A 19,413-nucleotide genomic window follows, 5' to 3' on the forward strand; every position below is an offset into this window, starting at 1 on the left:
CATATATTTAGTAATTATTAACTTTTGGTGTGGTAGTCCTAAAATGTGTCCACCGGTGCAACAAAATAAAGAATGTCATTATTTAATTCAGAGAATGTTGGACAGATAAGATAGATAAGCCCAAGGCATATTAGTTATGAATATTTTTTATCAATTTACATTATTTTCAATGATCAATCAATGCAAGTTGATAAAAAATATTCAGATCAATACTTAAACTGCGTTGTACCAAAGGACTACCTTAAGACGACCAGTTCCAACACTGCACGGAAATAGTAATATTATGAAAATATTTGAGCCAGAAGTGATCTTGTGTCCAGAGATGTCTTCTGTCCTTCCTGATTCTGGAAGGACCCCTCTCAGTAATGGGGTGGTCACATTAATGCCTGTTTTATATCGACATCATGGCGTTACTCCAGGAGGACAAAATGTAATGTGTCATAATAACTCTACATAGGGACCTTAACACTTATATCCTCTAGATCAGTAGTTGTCAACCTTTTTGAGTCGTGACCCCCTATTTAACATGCATGTTGTCCACGACCCCCGCTCACTGAACACAATCTCACACGCACAGTTCAGATCACCCAAAAAAGAAACAAAATGACCAAAAAAAGGAAACAAAATGACCAAAAAACACACAAATTGACCACAAAATGATCAAAAAAGACACAGAATGACCACAAAATGATCAAAAAAGACACAGAATGACCAAAAAAGACACAAAATGACCAGAAAAGACACAAAATTACCAAAAAAAGCCACAAAATTACTCAAAAAAGACACAAAAGTACCAAAAAAGGAAACAAAATGACCAAAAAAGACACAAATTGACCACAAAATGATCAAAAAAAGACAAAATGATCAAAAAACACACAAAATGACCAAAAAAAGACATTAAGTGACCAAAAAGACTAAAACACATTAACACATGAACACTTTAACACAGTGGAGACAGAGCTGACTTCCAAAATGATTTGGCGACCCCCAGAAATCATCTCGCGACCCCAATTGGGGTCCCGACCCCAAGGTTGAGAATAGCTGGTCTAGATTCATTAAGTAAACACTCGTATGACATGCATTCAAGTATATTAATGTATTTAGATGAATTTTTCATTAAATGACAGTTGTTTTAAGATAAGTAATGCTACCTAGGACAGTTGCACCGATGGACAAATGTCATGTTCAAAACAGAATATTTGCATAGTTGAAGAACGATACTCATTGTTTGCAGATGGATTAGATGTAGAAGAATGAACTGCATATTAAAACAATTTTAATGAAATATTATCAAATTTTAGTAATATTTGTCACTGGGAACACAAAAATTGAGCGTCACGTCAACCACCCCTGTATCTTTTCATGTATGCCTTTCTTTGACTTGTCTTTGGGCTGATTCTCTGTCTCTTCTCTGTTACTCTCAGTGGTTGTGATCCAGCAGGTCTGAGTCAGCACCTTGGCCCGGTTCTACTGGTCCAACTGGTCCTGGGCTGGTGTCAGTGATGGCGGACCATCTGCCTCCTGCTCTGCTGGAAGCCTGTGTGGTTGTAGGAGCATCTAGCGACAAACTCAGGGAGCTCTACCAGGTATTTGCCCCCAAACAGACCGGGACATGTTAGTTAAAAGTGGTGTTATCCTCATAAATATTGCCCAAATTATGCCATGATGCCAAAAAGCTATAAAACCCTTATTAAGTCACATGAATGTATGTAGAAAAGGGTTTTATTCCATTACATGTTGGTGGGTGGCTGTAACTAATACTAATACTAAAACTGTGGCCAGTTTGAAGACTAGTGTTGGTAATACGTTTTTTTTTTTTTTTTATGTGAATATTTTTTATTGGGTTTTATAATACATACAGCACAAGAACATCCATGAACTTTAACACATCCAGAAATTCAAATGTATTGTGCGCACACCATAAAATCAATAAGAAATAATAATAATAAAAATAAACATGATTTAGAATGTCCCAAATATATAAGCGTTAATGACAATAAGAAAAATAAACAGACATTCTGACACAAAGAAGAGCAATAATGGTAAAACTTCACAAATGATGCAAATCAGCTATACAAAACCGACAGAGGTGAACAGAGAAGTAAAAACAAAAAACAGTCAAATAAATAAGTAAATAAATAAATTCACAGGGCCCTTGAAATCGTTTAGTCTATGGGGAGCTTCTCAACATATAGTAGGAACGGTTGCCACAGCTTTTTGAATTTACTTTCTGAGCCTTGAGTCGTATATCTTACCGTATTTTCCGGACTATAAGTTGCAGTTTTTTTCATAGTTTGGCCGGGGGTGCGACTTATACTCTGGAGCGACTAATGTGTGAAATTATTAACACATTATTACCGGTATATCATTTCACATGTTATTTTCACACTAAACCGCAAGAGGGCGCTCTAGGCCGAGTATGAGGATGAGTCTGACGTAAGCGACGTAGAAGAAGAAGCGCCGCATCTTCTACCTCCGGAGTTAGCGGAGTTGTTTAAAAGTGACACCGAGGATGAGGATTTCATTGGATTTTAGTTATTTGGAGTGACACGGATGGTTTGGTAAACTTCTTAGCATGTTATTTATGCTATAGTTATCTGAATAACTCTTAATATGTTATGTTAACATACCAGGCACGTTCTCAGTTGTGTCATGTAACGTAAGCATACCGTACAATTATTCAGCCTGTTGTTGCCTCTATTCTATTTTTATTTTAAATTGCCTTTCAAGATGACATGTCTGTTCTTGGTGTTGGATTTTATCAAATAAATTTCCCCCAAAAATGCGACTTATACTCCAGTGCGACTTATATATGTTTTTTCCTTCTTTATTATGCATTTTATGGCTGGTGCGACTTGTACTCCGGAGCGACTTATAGTCCGGAAAATGCGGTAGTTGTTCCACTTTAAGATGAGCCACTACGTCCATCACCCACCGCCCATGAGAAGGGGGTACCAACATTTTCCACTTAAAGAGGATCGTCTGCCGTGCCAGAAGTTGGGCGAAGGCCACTGCTGTGGCAGGGGCGGTAGAAATCCTACAGTCTACACAGCAAAATCGGGAGTGTTAAATTCAACTCACAGAGTGTTAAATTTAACACTTTTTTTGAGTTTATATAGTTGTCACGGATTCTGAGTTACAATTACACTATGAAAAGTGTTAATATTTTAACTCTTTAATAGTGTTGAACACTCAAGTGAAAAGGAATAACACAATTTCGAGTTAAAAGTGCACTTATGTGGTGTCATAAAACACCACCAAGGGTGTCAAATATTCATTTTTAACATTCATCGTGTTATTTTATGACACATTAAAGTGTTTTTTCAACACTAAAATCATGTTATTTCCTTTCACTAATGTGATAATTAACATTTGTTGTTTTGTTTTACGATACATTAAAAGTGCATTCTGTCTTTAGCCGAACATACAAGTCACAAAATCTGAAAATCAAATCCAACTGAAGTGAATCTAACTCAGGTGTTAACATGTAACAACGCTGGCAGAAGCTTTTTGATCACTACAAGTGTTAAAACAACTCCAAAATCAACACTCACATACTCAAAATTATTAACACTGAAAAAACAACACTACAGATTTTGCTGTGTAGTGGCACCACACCAAATAAGGCTGTGACAGGGTTCGGTTTAATTGTTATTTCCCACACTGCATTGATTGTGTCGAAAACACCCTCCCAAAAGTCTTTCAGCCTTGGACAGCCCCAGAACATATGGCTAAGGGTGCCAGGGTCACAATTACAGCTGTCACTGGTTCCTGGAAACATTTTGGCAAGCTTGCTATTTGATAAGTGGAGTCTGTGCAGGACTTTAAATTGGAGGAGTCCATGTCTGATACAAATAGATGAATTATGCACCCAGCCAACTGCCCTCTTCCATTCTGTTGCAGAAAGACCAAAGCCTAGTTCAGTCTCCCACTGCTGTTTAATAGTCTAAAGAAGGAGTTGCTGCCCCCTGCAAAAGCTCATATATAGCAGACACACATCCTCTTTGCAAAGGATCAGCTCTCAAACATTCTTCCAACCAGCTACTCTGTAGATTTTGAAGAGAAGGAGAAAAGTGTTTTTTGATAAAACTTCAGACCTGCAGATATCTGAAAAAATGTGATTGTGGAATATTAACTTTTGTTTTTAATTGCTGAAATGACATGAAATTGCCTTCTTTAAAGAGATCCTTGACCAAGCCTACACCTTTTCTTGTCCAGAGCTGAAAAGTTGTGTCAATCAGAGATGGTGGGAAGAGGGCGTTTGCCGAGATGGGAGCCAGAGGGAGGCCTCGTTTGCACCCAAAATAGATTCTTAACTGTTTCCATATCTTAGGCCCCGTTCACACGAGGACGGTCTGAACAGAAGACGTAAAAGTGGCGTCGCGTCTTCACTTTTTATTCCTCGTTTAGACGAGCGTTTTCAGGAGGAAATCTGCTGATACGGTGACGCAAAAGTGTGTGAAATTGGATTGTATGCAGCCAGGCGGCATCACTTAAAGCCATAAGAGCATCTTTGGGCATGTAGAAGTTTTCACGCCACACATTTTCATCAGCTACTCCTTCCACAAAGTTCTCCACCATCACTAGATCTCCCAGGTCTCGTTCACAGCCGTCTGGCTCGCCTCCGAAAAATTGCTGCATCCAGAATGTGATGGAGGTAATTCCAGATCCTTCTCTGTTCACTAATACTATCTGTACATATCCTGTACATTTGGTGGAAAGACTCCAGTAAGTTTATTAGAGCTGCCAGAGCAGCTTGAAGGTCCCACCATGGAAATAATCCCACGTTTGTTTATTTCCTGTACTGGAGCATGTATGTGACGTAAACACATACGTGACGTGAGCAGATCAGATCAGAGTTTTGTGTCTTGTCAGTGTAGACGACACGCTACGGAGGAGAGGATTCAACTTTTACACTTTGGAAGGTGGTTTCAGATTTTTGCGTCTTCAAGCCCCCAAAACGCCGTCACCGTCTAAATGAAAGGCACTTCCGATAAAATATTTTGTTGTTTTTACCCGCGAGCGTCCTCGTGTAAAAGGGGCCTTAAGCGATCCTTGTGTCACTGGGTTGTGCCCTTGCGGACTTTTACTCATTAGCAGTGGAGCACAAATTAAGGAGCTCAGTGCTATTGGGCTGTAAGAGCGCTGTTCCATAAGTGCCCAAAGGGGCATTTGTTCTCTTTCAGCAGGCTACATCAGAATGTTCAACTTAGACATATTAGCTGCCCAGTAATAATGCATGTAATTAGGCATGGCTAACCCTCCTTCTTCCTTCCGCCTTTCCAAGCACTCTTTTCTGATACGTGGTATTTTCTTATTCCGTATCGTTAGCCTCATTGCATATTTGCCTAAGTCATAATTGAAAAAACACAATTTTTAGTAAGCCCATTGGTATTTTTAATTGATATTGTAACAGTAAGTTCAAATAGAAGTGTGAACAAGTTTGCATAAAAAATTAAACACATCGTTTTCATAACAGATAAAAGTGACTTAGGCAGAATATGCCCTGACTAAGGCAATTTTTCTCTTGCATAGAAATAATAGTAGTAGTTTGGTTTGTATGTAGTGGCAAAAATGCCTATGTCAAAGAGATGACTAAGGCAGAAAGTGATTTTGGACTCTAACAAGTGTTCTGATAGGGAGAACATAGGCAGTAAGGCAGAAAGATGCAGCAGTGGTAGGAGAGTAAAGTTAGGCAGATACCACAATTTGGCCCAAAAATGACTTAGGCAATTATGCTATGAGGCTAACGATATATACAACGAAGTAGCCCTATCCAGTTCTTTAAAAAATGATTTTCCTATGAATAACAGAATAGTTTGGAAGAGAAATAAAAATTTTGGCAGTATTACCATCTTTTACTGAATTTATGCGTCCTGCCATTGACAGAGGAAGTGTTGACCATCGTTCCATGTCTTTTTTTTGCCTGTATTAGAGCTGGTTTGAAATTTTGTTTGAACAAGTCACTATAATGTTTGGTCACCGACACTCCCAAATAGGTAAATTTATCTTTAGTTAACTTGAATGGATAAGTCTCCAAATTCATTTGGCTAGCTTTATCATTGACTGGGAAGATTAGGCTTTTTGCCATGTTTATTTTGTATCCTGAAATGAATCCAAAATCATTGATGATTTTCAGAGCACTTGGGATGGCATTCCTGGGGTCAGACAAAAAAAGAAGGAGATCATCGGCATATAATGATAGTTTGTGTATGTGTCCTCCTCTGCTAATTCCTGTCAAAGTGTTGCTGCATCTCAGTGAAACAGCCAAGGGCTCAATGGCAACATCAAAGAGTAGAGGGGATAGGGGACACCCCTGTCTAGTTCCTCTAAATCAGTAGTTCTCAACCTTTGAGTCGCGACCCCCAATTTAACATGCATGTTGTCCGCGACCCCCGCTCACTGAACAGAATCTTACATGCACAGTTCAGATCACCCAAAAAAGAAACAAAATGACCAAAAAAAGGAAACAAAATGACCAAAATGACACAAAATGACAAAAACAACAACACAAAAAGACCAAAAAAAGGAAACAAAATGACCAAAAAAGACACAAATTGACCACAAAATGATAAAAACAAGACACAAAATGACCAAAAAAGACACAAATTGACCACAAAATGATCAAAAAAGACACAAAATTACCCAAAAAAAAAACAAAATTACCAAAAAGACACAAAATGACAAAAACAACAACAAAAAAAGACCAAAAAAAGGAAACAAAATGACCAAAAAAAGACACAAATTGACCACAAAATGATAAAAGACACAAAATGACCCAAAAAAGAAACAAAATTACCAAAAAGACACAAAATTACAAAAACAACAATACAAAAAGACACAAATTGACCACAAAATGATCAAAAAAGACACATAATGACCAAATAACACACAAAATGACAAAAAAAACCCCACAGAATTACCAAAAAAAAAAGACATTAAGTGACCAAAAAGACTAAAACACATTAACACATGAACACTTTAACACAGTGGAGACAGAGCTGACTTCGCCAAAATGATTTGGCGACCCCCAGAAAATCATCTCGCGACCCCAATTGGGGTCCCGACCCCAAGGTTGAGAATAGCTGCTCTAAATAAGGAGAAATATTTCGACATATTGTTGTTAGTCCTAACTGCAGCCTGTGGGCAGGTGTACAACATATTCACCCAAGAGCAAAAAGAAGGTCCAAATCCCAATTTTTTGAGGGCCGACAGCAAATATCTGTGCTCTATCCGGTCGAACGCTTTATAAGCGTCCAATGCAATAATAACCTCAGGAACATTATCATTACCTGGAAGATACATTACATTGTATATTCTGCGAAGGTTGCTGTATAGCTGTCTACCCCTTATAAACCCTGTTTGATCGCAGTGAATGATTTTGTCTAGCACTCGCTCTAATCTGTCTGCTAATACTCTAGTTAATATTTTATAGTCACAGCAAAGCAAGCTTACTGGACGATAAGATTAACATTGCATTGGGTCTTTATCCTTCTTGAGAAGCACTGAGATGGACGCCTGTGTCATTGTTGGAGGAAGTGATTGGACCCTGAAGGCTTCGTCATAAACTTTACATAAGAAAGGGAGGAGTTTCTGAGAAAAAGTTAGATAGAATTCTATTGGGAAGCCATCCGGCCCTGGGGTTTTCCCCGACTTCATTTTTCAACTGCCTGTTCTATTTCCATTAGTTGTACCCCACCCTCTATACTGTCTCTGTCTGCATCTTCTAACATACAGTTGAAACCAGAAGTTTACAGACACTATATAAAAAGACACATATGCTTTTTTTCTCACTGTCTGACATGAAATCAGAGAATCACTTTTCCTGTTTTAGGTCCGTTAGGATTACCAAAATTATTTATATTTACTAAATGCCAGAATAATGAGAGAAGGATTTTTTTAGACAATTTTTTATTACTTTCTTCAAAGTCAGAAATTGCACCCAAGGATAAACCAAACTTGTGCAAGTCCACAATTCTCTTCCTGGTATCTTGGCTGATTTCTTTTGACTTTCCCATGATGTTACACAAAGAAGCAGTGTGTTTCAGGTGTGCCTTAAAATACATCCACAGGTGTGTCTCCAATTAACTCTAATGTTGTCAATAAACCTATCAGAAGCTTCCAAAGACATGACAGCATCATCTGGGCTTTCCCAAATTGTTTCAAGGCATAATAATGTTAGTGTATGTAAACTTCTGACTTTGAAGAAAGTCATAAAAAATTGTCTAAAAAAATCCTTCTCTCATTATTCTGGCATTTAGCAAATAGAAATAATTTTGGTAATCCTAACGGACCCAAAACAGGAAAAGTGATTGTCTGATTTCATGTCAGACAGTGGGAAAAAAAGCATATGTGTCTTTTTATATAGTGTATGTAAACTTCTGGTTTCAACTGTAGGTACCTTGATCCTCTTAAAGAAATCTTCCACTAGTCATTCTTCACATTGTTCAGAGGTGTATAACTCCTCATAAAATGTTTTAAATTGGTTGTTAATTCCCAGTTGATCTGTGACTATGTTACCGTCCTTATCCTTAACTGCTGATATGTAATTTGCTGCAGCCATTTGTTTTAGCTGATGGCTTAACATCTTACCAGCCCTTTCTCCATGCTCAAAATATTGCTGTCGCGACTTCAAATGCATATCTATGGCCCTTTCATTCATCAAGAGGTCATACTCAGCTTGAAGTAATGATCTTTCCCTCAGATGATCTGCAGATGGTGAGACTGAGTGATTGAGATCAATAGATTTCAGTCTGTCACTAATGTCTGACAAGCGTTTCAGTTTTCTTTTAGAGCGACTTGCGTTATAGGAAATTATTTGCCCCCTTATAAAAGGCCTTAAATGACTCCCATAGGAGGGTGTAACTTATATCTGGTGAACTGTTTGTCTCAAGTAAAAAATCAATTTGTGTGTTGATGAACTGCACAAATTCTTCATCTGCCAAAAGTCTTGTATTGACCCGCCATAGTGGCCTAGGAGGTACTACGTCTGGGAATCTGAGATTTAAAAAGAAAAAAAGAAAACTGTTTTGATGCTGGGTGTTTAAACCTCCAAGGATCCACCATCCCATACAGCAGAAATGCGTTAATACATTGAGCAGAGTTATTTAATGAAGTACCAGTGTTGCGACCCGGATGAGAGCGGTCTAGTGTTGGATGCAGAACGCAATTGACCTATGGCTAAGCCACACCCCCAAACGCGATGAGCCAATCACAGTGCGCATAGCTAACTCAATACACTCGGACATTCTCTGCTTCCACATCCATTGAAATGCATTGGAGTTAGTCCGTTTTCAATCGTTTTTATGTGTTTTTTGTTGAGATTTTAAGTTCAAAATGGTCAAACGGTGTGCATGGGGTACATGCAACTCTGACACAAGGTATAGCCCAATAATATGGGAGCAGTAACCCGGTTCCCTATGGCAGTGATTCCCAACCGCTGTTCCGCAGCACACAAGTGTGCCGTAAGAAATCAATATCTATCAATATCAAATCCAGCGACTCTGTCTTAACGAGCGCTAACGAGGTCGGCCGGCTCGTTAACAAGAGCCTCTTGTTAACGCTCCAAATTGGGATAACAGAGAATTCTTTCAAAACGAATTCTCTGTTATCCCAATTTGGAGCATAAATATTTGCTAATATTACAGGCGTGTTACCTAGAGTTCCTTGTACAATTATATAACGTCCGTCTTTGTCTTGTATTGTATTAAATTCCTTAAATTGTATCGACCTGTTTAAAATGATTGCCGCACCCCTAGCTTTACAGTTGAAGGGGGAATGAAATATTTGTGTAAAGCCTGCTCTTTTAATTCTGTTCTGATCCTTTTTCAATAAGTGTGTTTCCTGCAGGAACACTATGTCGCCCTTTCATTTATCTAAATAAAGAAACACCTTATTACGTTTAATTGGATGATTAAGCCCTCGCACATTCCAGCTCACAACCCTGATTCCTCCCCCAGATACCATATTACTGCACGTAGTCATAGTAAGAATGAACTGTTCGATGTTCAGACACTAGCCGTCCTACTGTAACATATACTTGAGAGAAGTAAAGACCCCAGCACAATATACATGACCCAGTGAAGAAAGTGTAAAGGAAAAGCAAAACATAAAAAGGTGTGCAATACATTCTTCTAACATTGACTTCGGACAACATATTCAAAACCTCACATGCCACAAACAGTGGCCTCAGATACATTACCAAACAAACGGAACAGCACCAAGAAAGAAAAAAAAGATCCAAGAAAGACCAAGATTGATCCTAGTCTAAATCCGGCTCAATTGCCTCAAAATATAAAGTGACCGAGCTTACCATGACAGCCCAGCTCAAACGGGGTATGATACCTTTATGTTAACACCTGATAATGCAGTTTGATTGTTGACAATTTGACCCAAAACTGAGGATGAGAGAAGGAGAAAAGAGAGTGCCTCTCACCATCTTTTATGTTTAGTCCACTTTTGGCGTCAGGTTTTTCTCTATGAAGTCTTTAGCCTGTCCCGGATCTTTGAAGCGGATCTCTTTCCCGTTCGGGGTGGTAATCCTCAGCGTAGCCGGGAAAAGAGGACCATAGCGGATTCGCTCGTAGCCCATATAGACTGTATATAAATAATGGACGTAGTCACAGTGACGTCACCCATTGGTTTGTGGCCCGTTGGAAGCCTCGAGTTCAGCGTTACACTCGTCGCCATCTTGCGTCGCCATCATGTTTCCGATACGCGGAGCAGACCATATCTGGACTGTGGCGGAGCGCGAGGGATCTGACGACACTGACTACACGCATCTCTACACTGGCAACCCGACTGAGAGAAGCTGCTGCTAATTCATGTTAGCATTAACTGGAGCATTAACTGGGATGTTAGTTTTGGCTAGCAAAAAAACAAAAACAAAATGTATCTTTCTGACCTCAGAAAACTGATCAGCGACTCCTTGGAGTGTCTGTTAGTCCAACCTAACACTGAACAAGACATTTACTGAACAAAACGTTCAAATAAACTGTCATTAAGTGAAAATATAGTGTGAAAGGGTCAAAGTTATGAGACCAAACCGCTAAACGTCCTCTTTTCTATCTATATAACGTTATATATAACTTTATTGACACGTTGCCATGGATACGCATTGTTCTGCTTCTCTCCTGGTGACGGCTCGCCTTGTCAGTGACCTGTCAATCAAAGGTAGCCCCGCCCCCAAATCATGTGATTCTTTATCTTCTATTTTCTTCTAAATGGGGCCATTATTAGAACTATTGACATCAAATTGTCTTGATTTTTTACTAGCGATTGAGACCATAATGTTGTCCTGAAAATTTTTTCTGAGGTAATAAATCAAGTCAGAAGTTTTCAAATTTAGCACTGAAATGAATCGGCAGATTTCTTTTGCAGCCAAACTTAGCGCCCCCTGCTGGAATTTTCGGTGAATTGCAGGCTTTATGCACTTCCTGGTGGCTTCCATGCTCAGGCACGGAGGTTGCCGCCTGAGTAAAAGCCGCTCACTGCCTGCTCACTGCCTGCGTATAGTCCGGGAGGACCGAGATCTTGTCACCTGCCGCTGTTGTAATCGGACGGAGCTCCGCTGCCTTGCGTAGAATAGCTTCTTTTTCCTCGTAGTAATGCCATCGGACGATTACCGCCCGGGGTGGTGCGTTACCGGCCGTGGGTTTGCTGCGGAGACTGCGGTGCGCTCGGTCCAAGAGCGGTGGCTTGTCGAGGGCCAGCGCCTCTTTCAGCAGACGTGCTACAAAGTTTGACATCCTTTCGCCGTCCTCCTGTCCCTCTATTCGGACATTGCAGCGGCGAGACCTAGCCTCCAGGTCCTCGCACTTCTCCTTTAGAGCAGTAGTTCTCAACCTTTTTGAGTCGCGACCCCCAATTTAACATGCATGTTGTCCACGACCCCCGCTCAACCAAAAAAATAAACAGAATTACCAAAAAAAGACACAAAATGATAGAAGAAAACTAAAATACTTAAAAAAGAAACAAAATGAACAAAAAAGACACAGAATTACCAAAAAAATGACACTAAATTACTAAAAAAGACACTAAATTATTTAAAAAAGACACAGAATTACCAAAAAAGACACAAAAAGGCCCCAAAAAGGAAACAAAATGTCCAAAAAAAAGACACAAATTGACCACAAAATTATCAAAAAAAGACACATAATAACCAAAAAAGACACAAAATGACTAAAAAAACCCACAAAATGACCAAAAAAAGACATTAAATGACCAAAGAAGACAGAGCTGACTTCCAAAATGATTTGGCGACCCCCAGAAATCATCTCGCGACCCCAATTGGGGTCCCGACCCCAAGGTTGAGAATGGCTGCTTTAGAGTAGACATCTCTCTCCTCACTGCCTGCATCTCTGCCTCCAGGGTGCTAGTAGCATCAGAATGGCCGCTCATCGCAGACTCCAACTCTGTTACCCGGCTCGCTGTAGCCTCCACCGTGGTACCCAACCTTTCCACGGTGTCCTGTAGCCCGCGAAGTTGGTCCGAGTGGGCAGATGCAGTACTTGAAATTTTTCCCATTACTTCTTCTCGGAGTTCACTGATAGCCGCTAATATTGCTTGTCGCGCGCTAGCATTAGCATTTTCGTTAGCTTCTTGGGCTTCGACATTCTTATGTTTAGGCATTCTTGAAAGTAGTTCACTGATACACAGCTATTTACTCTCTCAGTCGAATAGAGACAGAAAGTCCAGGTCAAATGTGCCCTGAAGTTAAAGCTTTGTTCTTGAAATGTTAATAGTGTACCGAAGAGCTCGACTCAAACACGTCTTTACATGGCTCCGCACAGACCGGAAGTCCGTTGGTAATAAGTTATCAAACTTCAAAGTTTCTGTTTTTATTTTGTGTGTTTTGTCTCAAAGCTGCTAAAATACAAATTTATATTAAGATTAAGATCATTTCCAGAGTTACAGCAGCAAAGTGGATAGCAAAATAACAATAAATAGTAAACAGCAGTATAAACTAGAAATATAAGAAAGATATTAGCAAATAAACAAGTCAAATATTCAAAATGTATTAACAATGTACAATTTAAACAAGTAGAAATTAGGGTTGTCACGATACTAAAATTTTCAACTCGATACCGATACTCAGGAAAGTATTCGATACTCGATACCATTTTCGATACCACAAGGATAAAAACAAAGACCCCAAAATTTAACATAAATATTTTTATTAACAAGAAAAATGCAACATGTAAAAAATAACAGAACCACAGGTTAAATATTTATAATAAAAAACAGTTGTGCAAAAAGAAACTGCAACTATGATAACAAGCTTCAGATACTCGATACTTTTGAAAATGAGTATTGTATCCGGATACAACGTTTTAGTATCGATACTTTTTTGAGTATCGATACTTTTGACAACTCTAATGTAGAATATGTGTAACATAGATTATAAAGCCTGTATTAAAGCTCATTTTTAAAAGAAAAGAGGTCCCCCAAACGGTCATTGCCTATCTCTTACTCAGTGGTGAAATGTAACTAAGTACATTTACTCAAGTACTGTACTTAAGTATAATTTTGAGGTTCTTGTACTCGAGTATTTCCATTTTATGTAACTTTATACTTCTACTCCACTAAATTTGGAGGCAAATATTGTACTTTTTACTCCACTACATTTAGCTGACAGCTTTATTTACTTTTCAAGTCGAGATTTAACATAAAACATGATACATTTAATGTGATTTGACATTTTTTTAATTAAACCTCATAATAAACCTCATAATATTTTGTAGTGAAAATTAGCCCTATTTTTTTTTTTACAAAATTAAAGCACTTCTTACATAAATGCATCAATACAAATAATCTAATATGTTTAGTACAATATAAAACAATCTGAGTGGGTCCATTCTGCATAACGAGTACTTTTACTTTTGATACTTTAAGTACATTTTGATGCTGATACTTTTGTACTTTTACTTCAGTAAGTTTTGAATGCAGGACTTTTACTTGTAGTGGAGTAATTTCACAGTGTGGTATTAGTACTTTTACTTAAGTAAAGGATCTGAATACTTCTTCCACCACTGCTCTTACTCAGGCTATTAACAATAATGCAACTCCAGAGCACCTCCTGCTGGAGCCGGAGGTTCTGCACCTCCTGGCGCCTCCCTTTGTCAGCAGACCACAAGCTGAGACTGAAGCAGCGAGGCCACACGGGAAGAGGAGGCGCTCCTTTCTCCGGAGGAAAAGGGAACAACCTGCTTCATCAGCAGCATCTCCCAGCCAAGGTCTCTATTTCTACCCAACACTTTACAATAACCATCATTTATAAACGGTAAACAGATAGTTGATTAATGTTTAACCCATAAGAACCCATGGTGACACTTGTGTAACAAACACTTTAAATCATGGGTCTCAAACTCACGGCCCGCGGGCCAATTGCGGCCCTCGTGGCGATATTTTGTGGCCCCCACCTTGATATGAAAGTTTAATGTGAGTTGTGAATTTATATGAATGGCACTTTACCGTGTTGTGTGTGGAAGGTCCCTTTAATTACTTTTTTTGGTAATTTTGCGTCTTTTTAAAATAATTTGGTTTCTTTTTTAATAATTTTGTGTCTTCTTTGGTAATTCTGTGTATTTTTTGGGTCATTTTCTGTCTTTTTTAAAGTAATTTATTGTTTTTTCAGTAATTTTGTGTCTTTTTTGGTCCTTTTTAGTCTTTTTTTTTTTTTTGGTCATTTTGTGTCTTTTTAAGTAATTACATTTTTTTTTCTGTCATTTTCAGCGGCCCCCAGGTAATTTGAGTTTGAGATCCCTGCTTTAAATCTTCTATAATCTCCCATATTCAGCTTTATGCTTCACATTAACTCATTAAGTCCCTAAGCGACGTATACTCAACACCCTGGTGTGGTGGTCATGTGACTTTGACAAGAAGTGACCAAAATGTGTGTGTGACTGGAAACAGAAATGTGAAAAAGTAGCTGATTTTAAAAAGCTTAAATTTGTTACTAGGCTAAGTTTAAATCCATTTAACAATTCTAATACTTTAACAGGGTGTCCTGTATTACATTTAACTTGTTCTGACCACATTTCTTGAGCAAATTAAAGTCACACATTTGATAGGCCTACAAGTTTTGGAGATGCAAAAGAAAAAGGCAAATTTGTGTCTGTCAGCAGAAAATGTGTCTATTTTTTTGCTATTTTAAAATAAGAAATATCACAAACATAAATACCATAAACGCTCAATGTAACATATATGTGACATCACAGATATTTAGGGGTTGTATTTTTTTTTTTTTATCAGAAATGTGTTCATGTGGTCCACCTATAGAACACATCCTTCTTATGGGTTAATCATCATTTATAAACTGTTTATAGACCATTTAGAATGGTAAATACATAATTTATTCATGTTTAACTAACTTAATCATGTATAAATGGCAAATTGATGCATATTCATTTATAAACATGTCTATTAATGTAAGTTTATAGTTACTTTACCATTAACAAACAATTAAATTATAACTAATTGTTTATAAATAGTTTTAGTTGCACCCATTTTAATATTTTAACTCCATATTAAGTATGTTAATGATTTTGAAATGATTACTTTACCTTTAAGAAATTGGTTGAAAACATTTAATGATTAAATATGTAAAGCACTTTGTAAATGGTTAATAATTGGTTTATAAACCATCTATAAACATTATTTAGTTGGTTATTGTAAAGTGTTACCATTTTTTTTAATAATGAGTCATTTTTCTTTTATGTTATTTTAGCAGGAGGAAGAGGAGGTGGTGAAGATGTTAATGTTCCTCAAGACATCGACCTCATGGCTTTACCTCAACTCTGCTTCCCAGGTATTTTATATTGGCTGATATTTGGTTAAAAAAAATTGATATAATTGATTTTTTACGATCATGTTAAGCAGCAAAATTGCCGTTGTATCTGAGTGTATTAGCATATGTGTGTATGTGTTTTATTATTTTCTTCTTTTTACCAGGTGGGCTCCAAATAACCAGTAAACAGAAAGAAGAACAATTCCACTTCCTGGTTTTCACTGATGTCTTTGGCAACAAGACCCATGGAGTAGTAATGCAATGTTACCGACCCATACTGGTACTACACAGTACTACATGTAATACTTCACACTCAGCAGTTAACCTAAATACCAACTGTGTTTTACTGCTACAACCACACCAAGGTTATAATAGTTTTGGATTTTTCATTAGTTTTAGTTTTAATTTTGTTGTGAATTTTTGTTTTCAAATTCAGTTAGTTTTAGTTAGTTTTTAGAGTGAGTTTTCTAGTTTTAGTTTAGTTTTTAGTTTTTGAAAATGCTTAGTTTTAGTTTAGTTTTTATTAGTTTTAGTGTTAGTTTTAGTTTTTTTTGTAATGGCCTATGTGTTGGGTGCGTGATTCAAATAGATGATAATAAATTTTGCCTTTATTTCCTTTGGTTTATCATCTCAGCCCCAATAAGGTTATTAACTCTTACAGTTCTGGGTGTTTTGTATTTTGGTTCTAGTGTAAACATCCCAGTCTCAGTAAACATATTCACCATGTGTTGCATGTTCAAATAGAAACACTGAATTATGAATGAAAAAAGTTGACAAAAACAAAAACTAAGGACATTTTCACTTTAATTTTAGTTAGTTTTAGTTAGTTTTGTAACCACACAATACAGTTTCAGTTAGTTATCGTTTTTTAAAAAACTCTAGTTTTTATTTTTATTTCAGTTAACGAAAATGTTTTTCAATTCTAGTTTTTGTTATTTCGTTAGTTTTCGTTAACTATAATAACCTTGAACCAGACCTCTAATCTAATGAAGACACAAATCTATTGAAGAGAAAACAAACTTAACCAATTAACATGGATCAATAAATGGCATTATCTTTATTGAGAAAGGTTCATAAAACTTCAACAAATGTACTTAATGTTCACTGTTTTTACAGGAAGCGACATCTGTCCTCCAGAATGGAGCTGGGTCCTCAAAGATGTCTCAGCTGTTCTCTGCCTACAGTTTCTGTGTCATTTCTAAGTATCCTTACTTCACTGCACTCAAGGACTGTCTGTCATGGTGAGAGACGGCGTACTAAACCAAAATGCTTGGCTAATTTAATCCATTTAGCGCAGGGGTGTCATACTCAAATACACAATGGGCCAAAATGTAAAACTTGAATAAAATCGCGGGCCAACATTGAACAAATAAACCTTTTAATGTTTACCAAACATGTTTTGCTTTAACATTAAATATGGAACCAGCAACGCTTTTAAACATACAATATATAACTAAATAGTGCAGACATGCAAAATCAAATTTCAAATAAAAAACACATCAATGTCATTCATTTATTAAATAAAAATTAAATGAAAATCGTATGCCTCTTTTCTATTTGCATCCTTCTGATTTAAATATCAAAATAAACTTTTTCAACAGGTTAATAAATTCTGCCTTTCTTTTCTCCATTTTTGGGAAGGGGTAGCTGGGAGACAGCTCTAGCTTGAGGTTGCTATGACGACTGTCACAGAGGAGCGTTTCTGGGTCCTGTCCTTATTGACGCGGCAAAACAACAGCAGGGCATTGTGGGATTTGTAGTATTAGCGGTAAACACGCCGTATAATACCGGCGGGTCAGCTTTTATAGTACAATAATAAGATAATAATTTGGTATTGCCTCGTGGGCCAAATAAAATTACACTGCGGGCCAAATTTGGCCCGCGGGCCAGAGTTTGACACCCCTGATTTAGCGTCACCATATGAAATAAATCCCAATATCTCTGTCACTTTCTGTTTGTTCTTTGTCAGTCTGTTGATCCAGCTGAGGACATGTTGTTTATCGGACATGGAGGGGACAGTGAAGGAGTTTGCAGCCAAACTGGCTCTAGTGCCTATTCCCCCTCCTGGACAACTACATGTGGTGTGTTGTGGTGCTCATAAAAACGTTTATATGATCGTAATTCGTCATAATCTTGGAGTTTTCAGGCTCATAGTGCTGATATACACTACTGGTCAAAAGTTTTAGAACACTCCAACTTTTCCAGATTTTTATTGAAAATGATGCAGTTTAATGTCTCAGTGTACTCTGAAATTAATGCATATAACAAATAAACAATTGAAGTTAAAAAAAATAAATCGTAGAATCAATTTAGAAAGGAAAATGTATTCTAAACTGTTGACTCATGGAAGTAGCACCTTAACAGATAGAACAGCTGAACACACTCAATGGAAATCAAATATTCTTCAGAAAGTTCTTCCCAACTCTGTTGCAGAAGTTCCCTTAAATGTGGAGCAACTTGTAGGTTGTAAGTGATCAAGAAAAGTTGGGACACCTGTAGGAATTGGTAGCAACTTAGCAACTTTCAAGGCTTGATCAACCTCCGTTGCTGCAGAACTGCTTTAAGTTGTTAACCCATTTAGATAGATAGATAGATATACTTTATTTATCCCAAGCTGGGAAATTACAGTGTAGTGTATTTCTTGTTCCCTGAAAAAGGCCTACTTGTATAATTCTGAAATGTACATTATTTTTCAGTTTTGGTTAAGCTTACCTTTTTTTATTTACCTCTGGCAGTTCACCACTTACCTTTGTACCCTTTCAAGCTGTTCATTTGACTTGAACTGCTTGAATTTCAATAAAAAAATAGAAAAATTGTGGTGTTCTAAAACTTTTGACCAGTAGTGTAGCTGCTTACTAAGTAGATGATTGTGAGTGCATGGTTGGACTGTACAAACTGTAACGCCGTGTTTATTTTGCAGATGTTTAACTTGCGTCCTCTGACCATCGTATTACCATCCAGAGAAGACAAAGACCACCCAGCTGTAGATTTAGACCTCCATCTGCCTTTCTTCTCCTTCAGGCCTCAACAGCTACTACAGGTACCTAACACACCTGTGGTGTTGGTGTAAGTGAAAGAGGAGGAGGCTCACATTAACTCTGCCTCTGTCTGTCTCTGTAGGTGTTAACTTGTCTCCTGCAGGAGCAGCGGGTGGTGTTATTTTCTGCTGATTGGGCCAGACTCACTCTGATGGCAGAGAGCTTCTTGATTTTTCTGCAGGTTAGTTGAAAATCTGTTTGCATGTCTGTGAAAGGTGCATTTGAAACTCTGTTTTTATTTAATTTAACTCCTATAGCTTCTAACTACGATATCATGATTACTTTGATCAAATCAAGTTCAGTTTCCCTCACTGATTTTAAAAACAACTGTACAGTGTTGTTGGGAGCACATGGCTATGTGGCTTGTGTTAAGTGTTGAGTAGAGCAGTAGTTCTTAACCTTTTTGAGTCGCGAGCCCCAATTTAACATGCATGTTGAACAGAATCTCACACACACAGTTCAGATCACCCAAAACAGAAACAATATGACCAAAAAAAGACACAAATTGACCACAAAATGATCAAAAAAGACACAAAATGACCAAAAAAGACACAAAATGACCAAAAAAAGACACAAAATCACTATAAA

The 19,413-nt window shown here is 37.7% G+C and overlaps 1 protein-coding gene across 3 annotated transcripts in view; it reads left to right on the plus strand.

Moving 5' to 3' along the window:
• LOC131977002 (DENN domain-containing protein 3-like) overlaps positions 1-19,413 on the plus strand; it is a 48,028-nt gene that overhangs the window by 4,179 nt on the left and 24,436 nt on the right. The window contains exons 2-9 of one of the 3 annotated variants that reach the window (XM_059340248.1): positions 1,425-1,586; positions 14,045-14,234; positions 15,728-15,808; positions 15,952-16,067; positions 16,904-17,028; positions 17,757-17,868; positions 18,708-18,827; positions 18,908-19,006. In XM_059340248.1, the coding sequence (XP_059196231.1) occupies positions 1,503-1,586; positions 14,045-14,234; positions 15,728-15,808; positions 15,952-16,067; positions 16,904-17,028; positions 17,757-17,868; positions 18,708-18,827; positions 18,908-19,006 (927 nt within the window). In that variant the 5' untranslated portion in view covers positions 1,425-1,502. Of the gene's footprint in view, positions 1-811; positions 1,587-14,044; positions 14,235-15,727; positions 15,809-15,951; positions 16,068-16,903; positions 17,029-17,756; positions 17,869-18,707; positions 18,828-18,907; positions 19,007-19,413 lie in introns of those variants that run through there. The other 2 variants (XM_059340247.1, XM_059340249.1) reach the window with 2 other exon arrangements.

The sequence above is a fragment of the Centropristis striata genome, chromosome 8, assembly GCF_030273125.1.
Source record: "Centropristis striata isolate RG_2023a ecotype Rhode Island chromosome 8, C.striata_1.0, whole genome shotgun sequence".
Taxonomy (NCBI): domain Eukaryota; kingdom Metazoa; phylum Chordata; class Actinopteri; order Perciformes; family Serranidae; genus Centropristis; species Centropristis striata.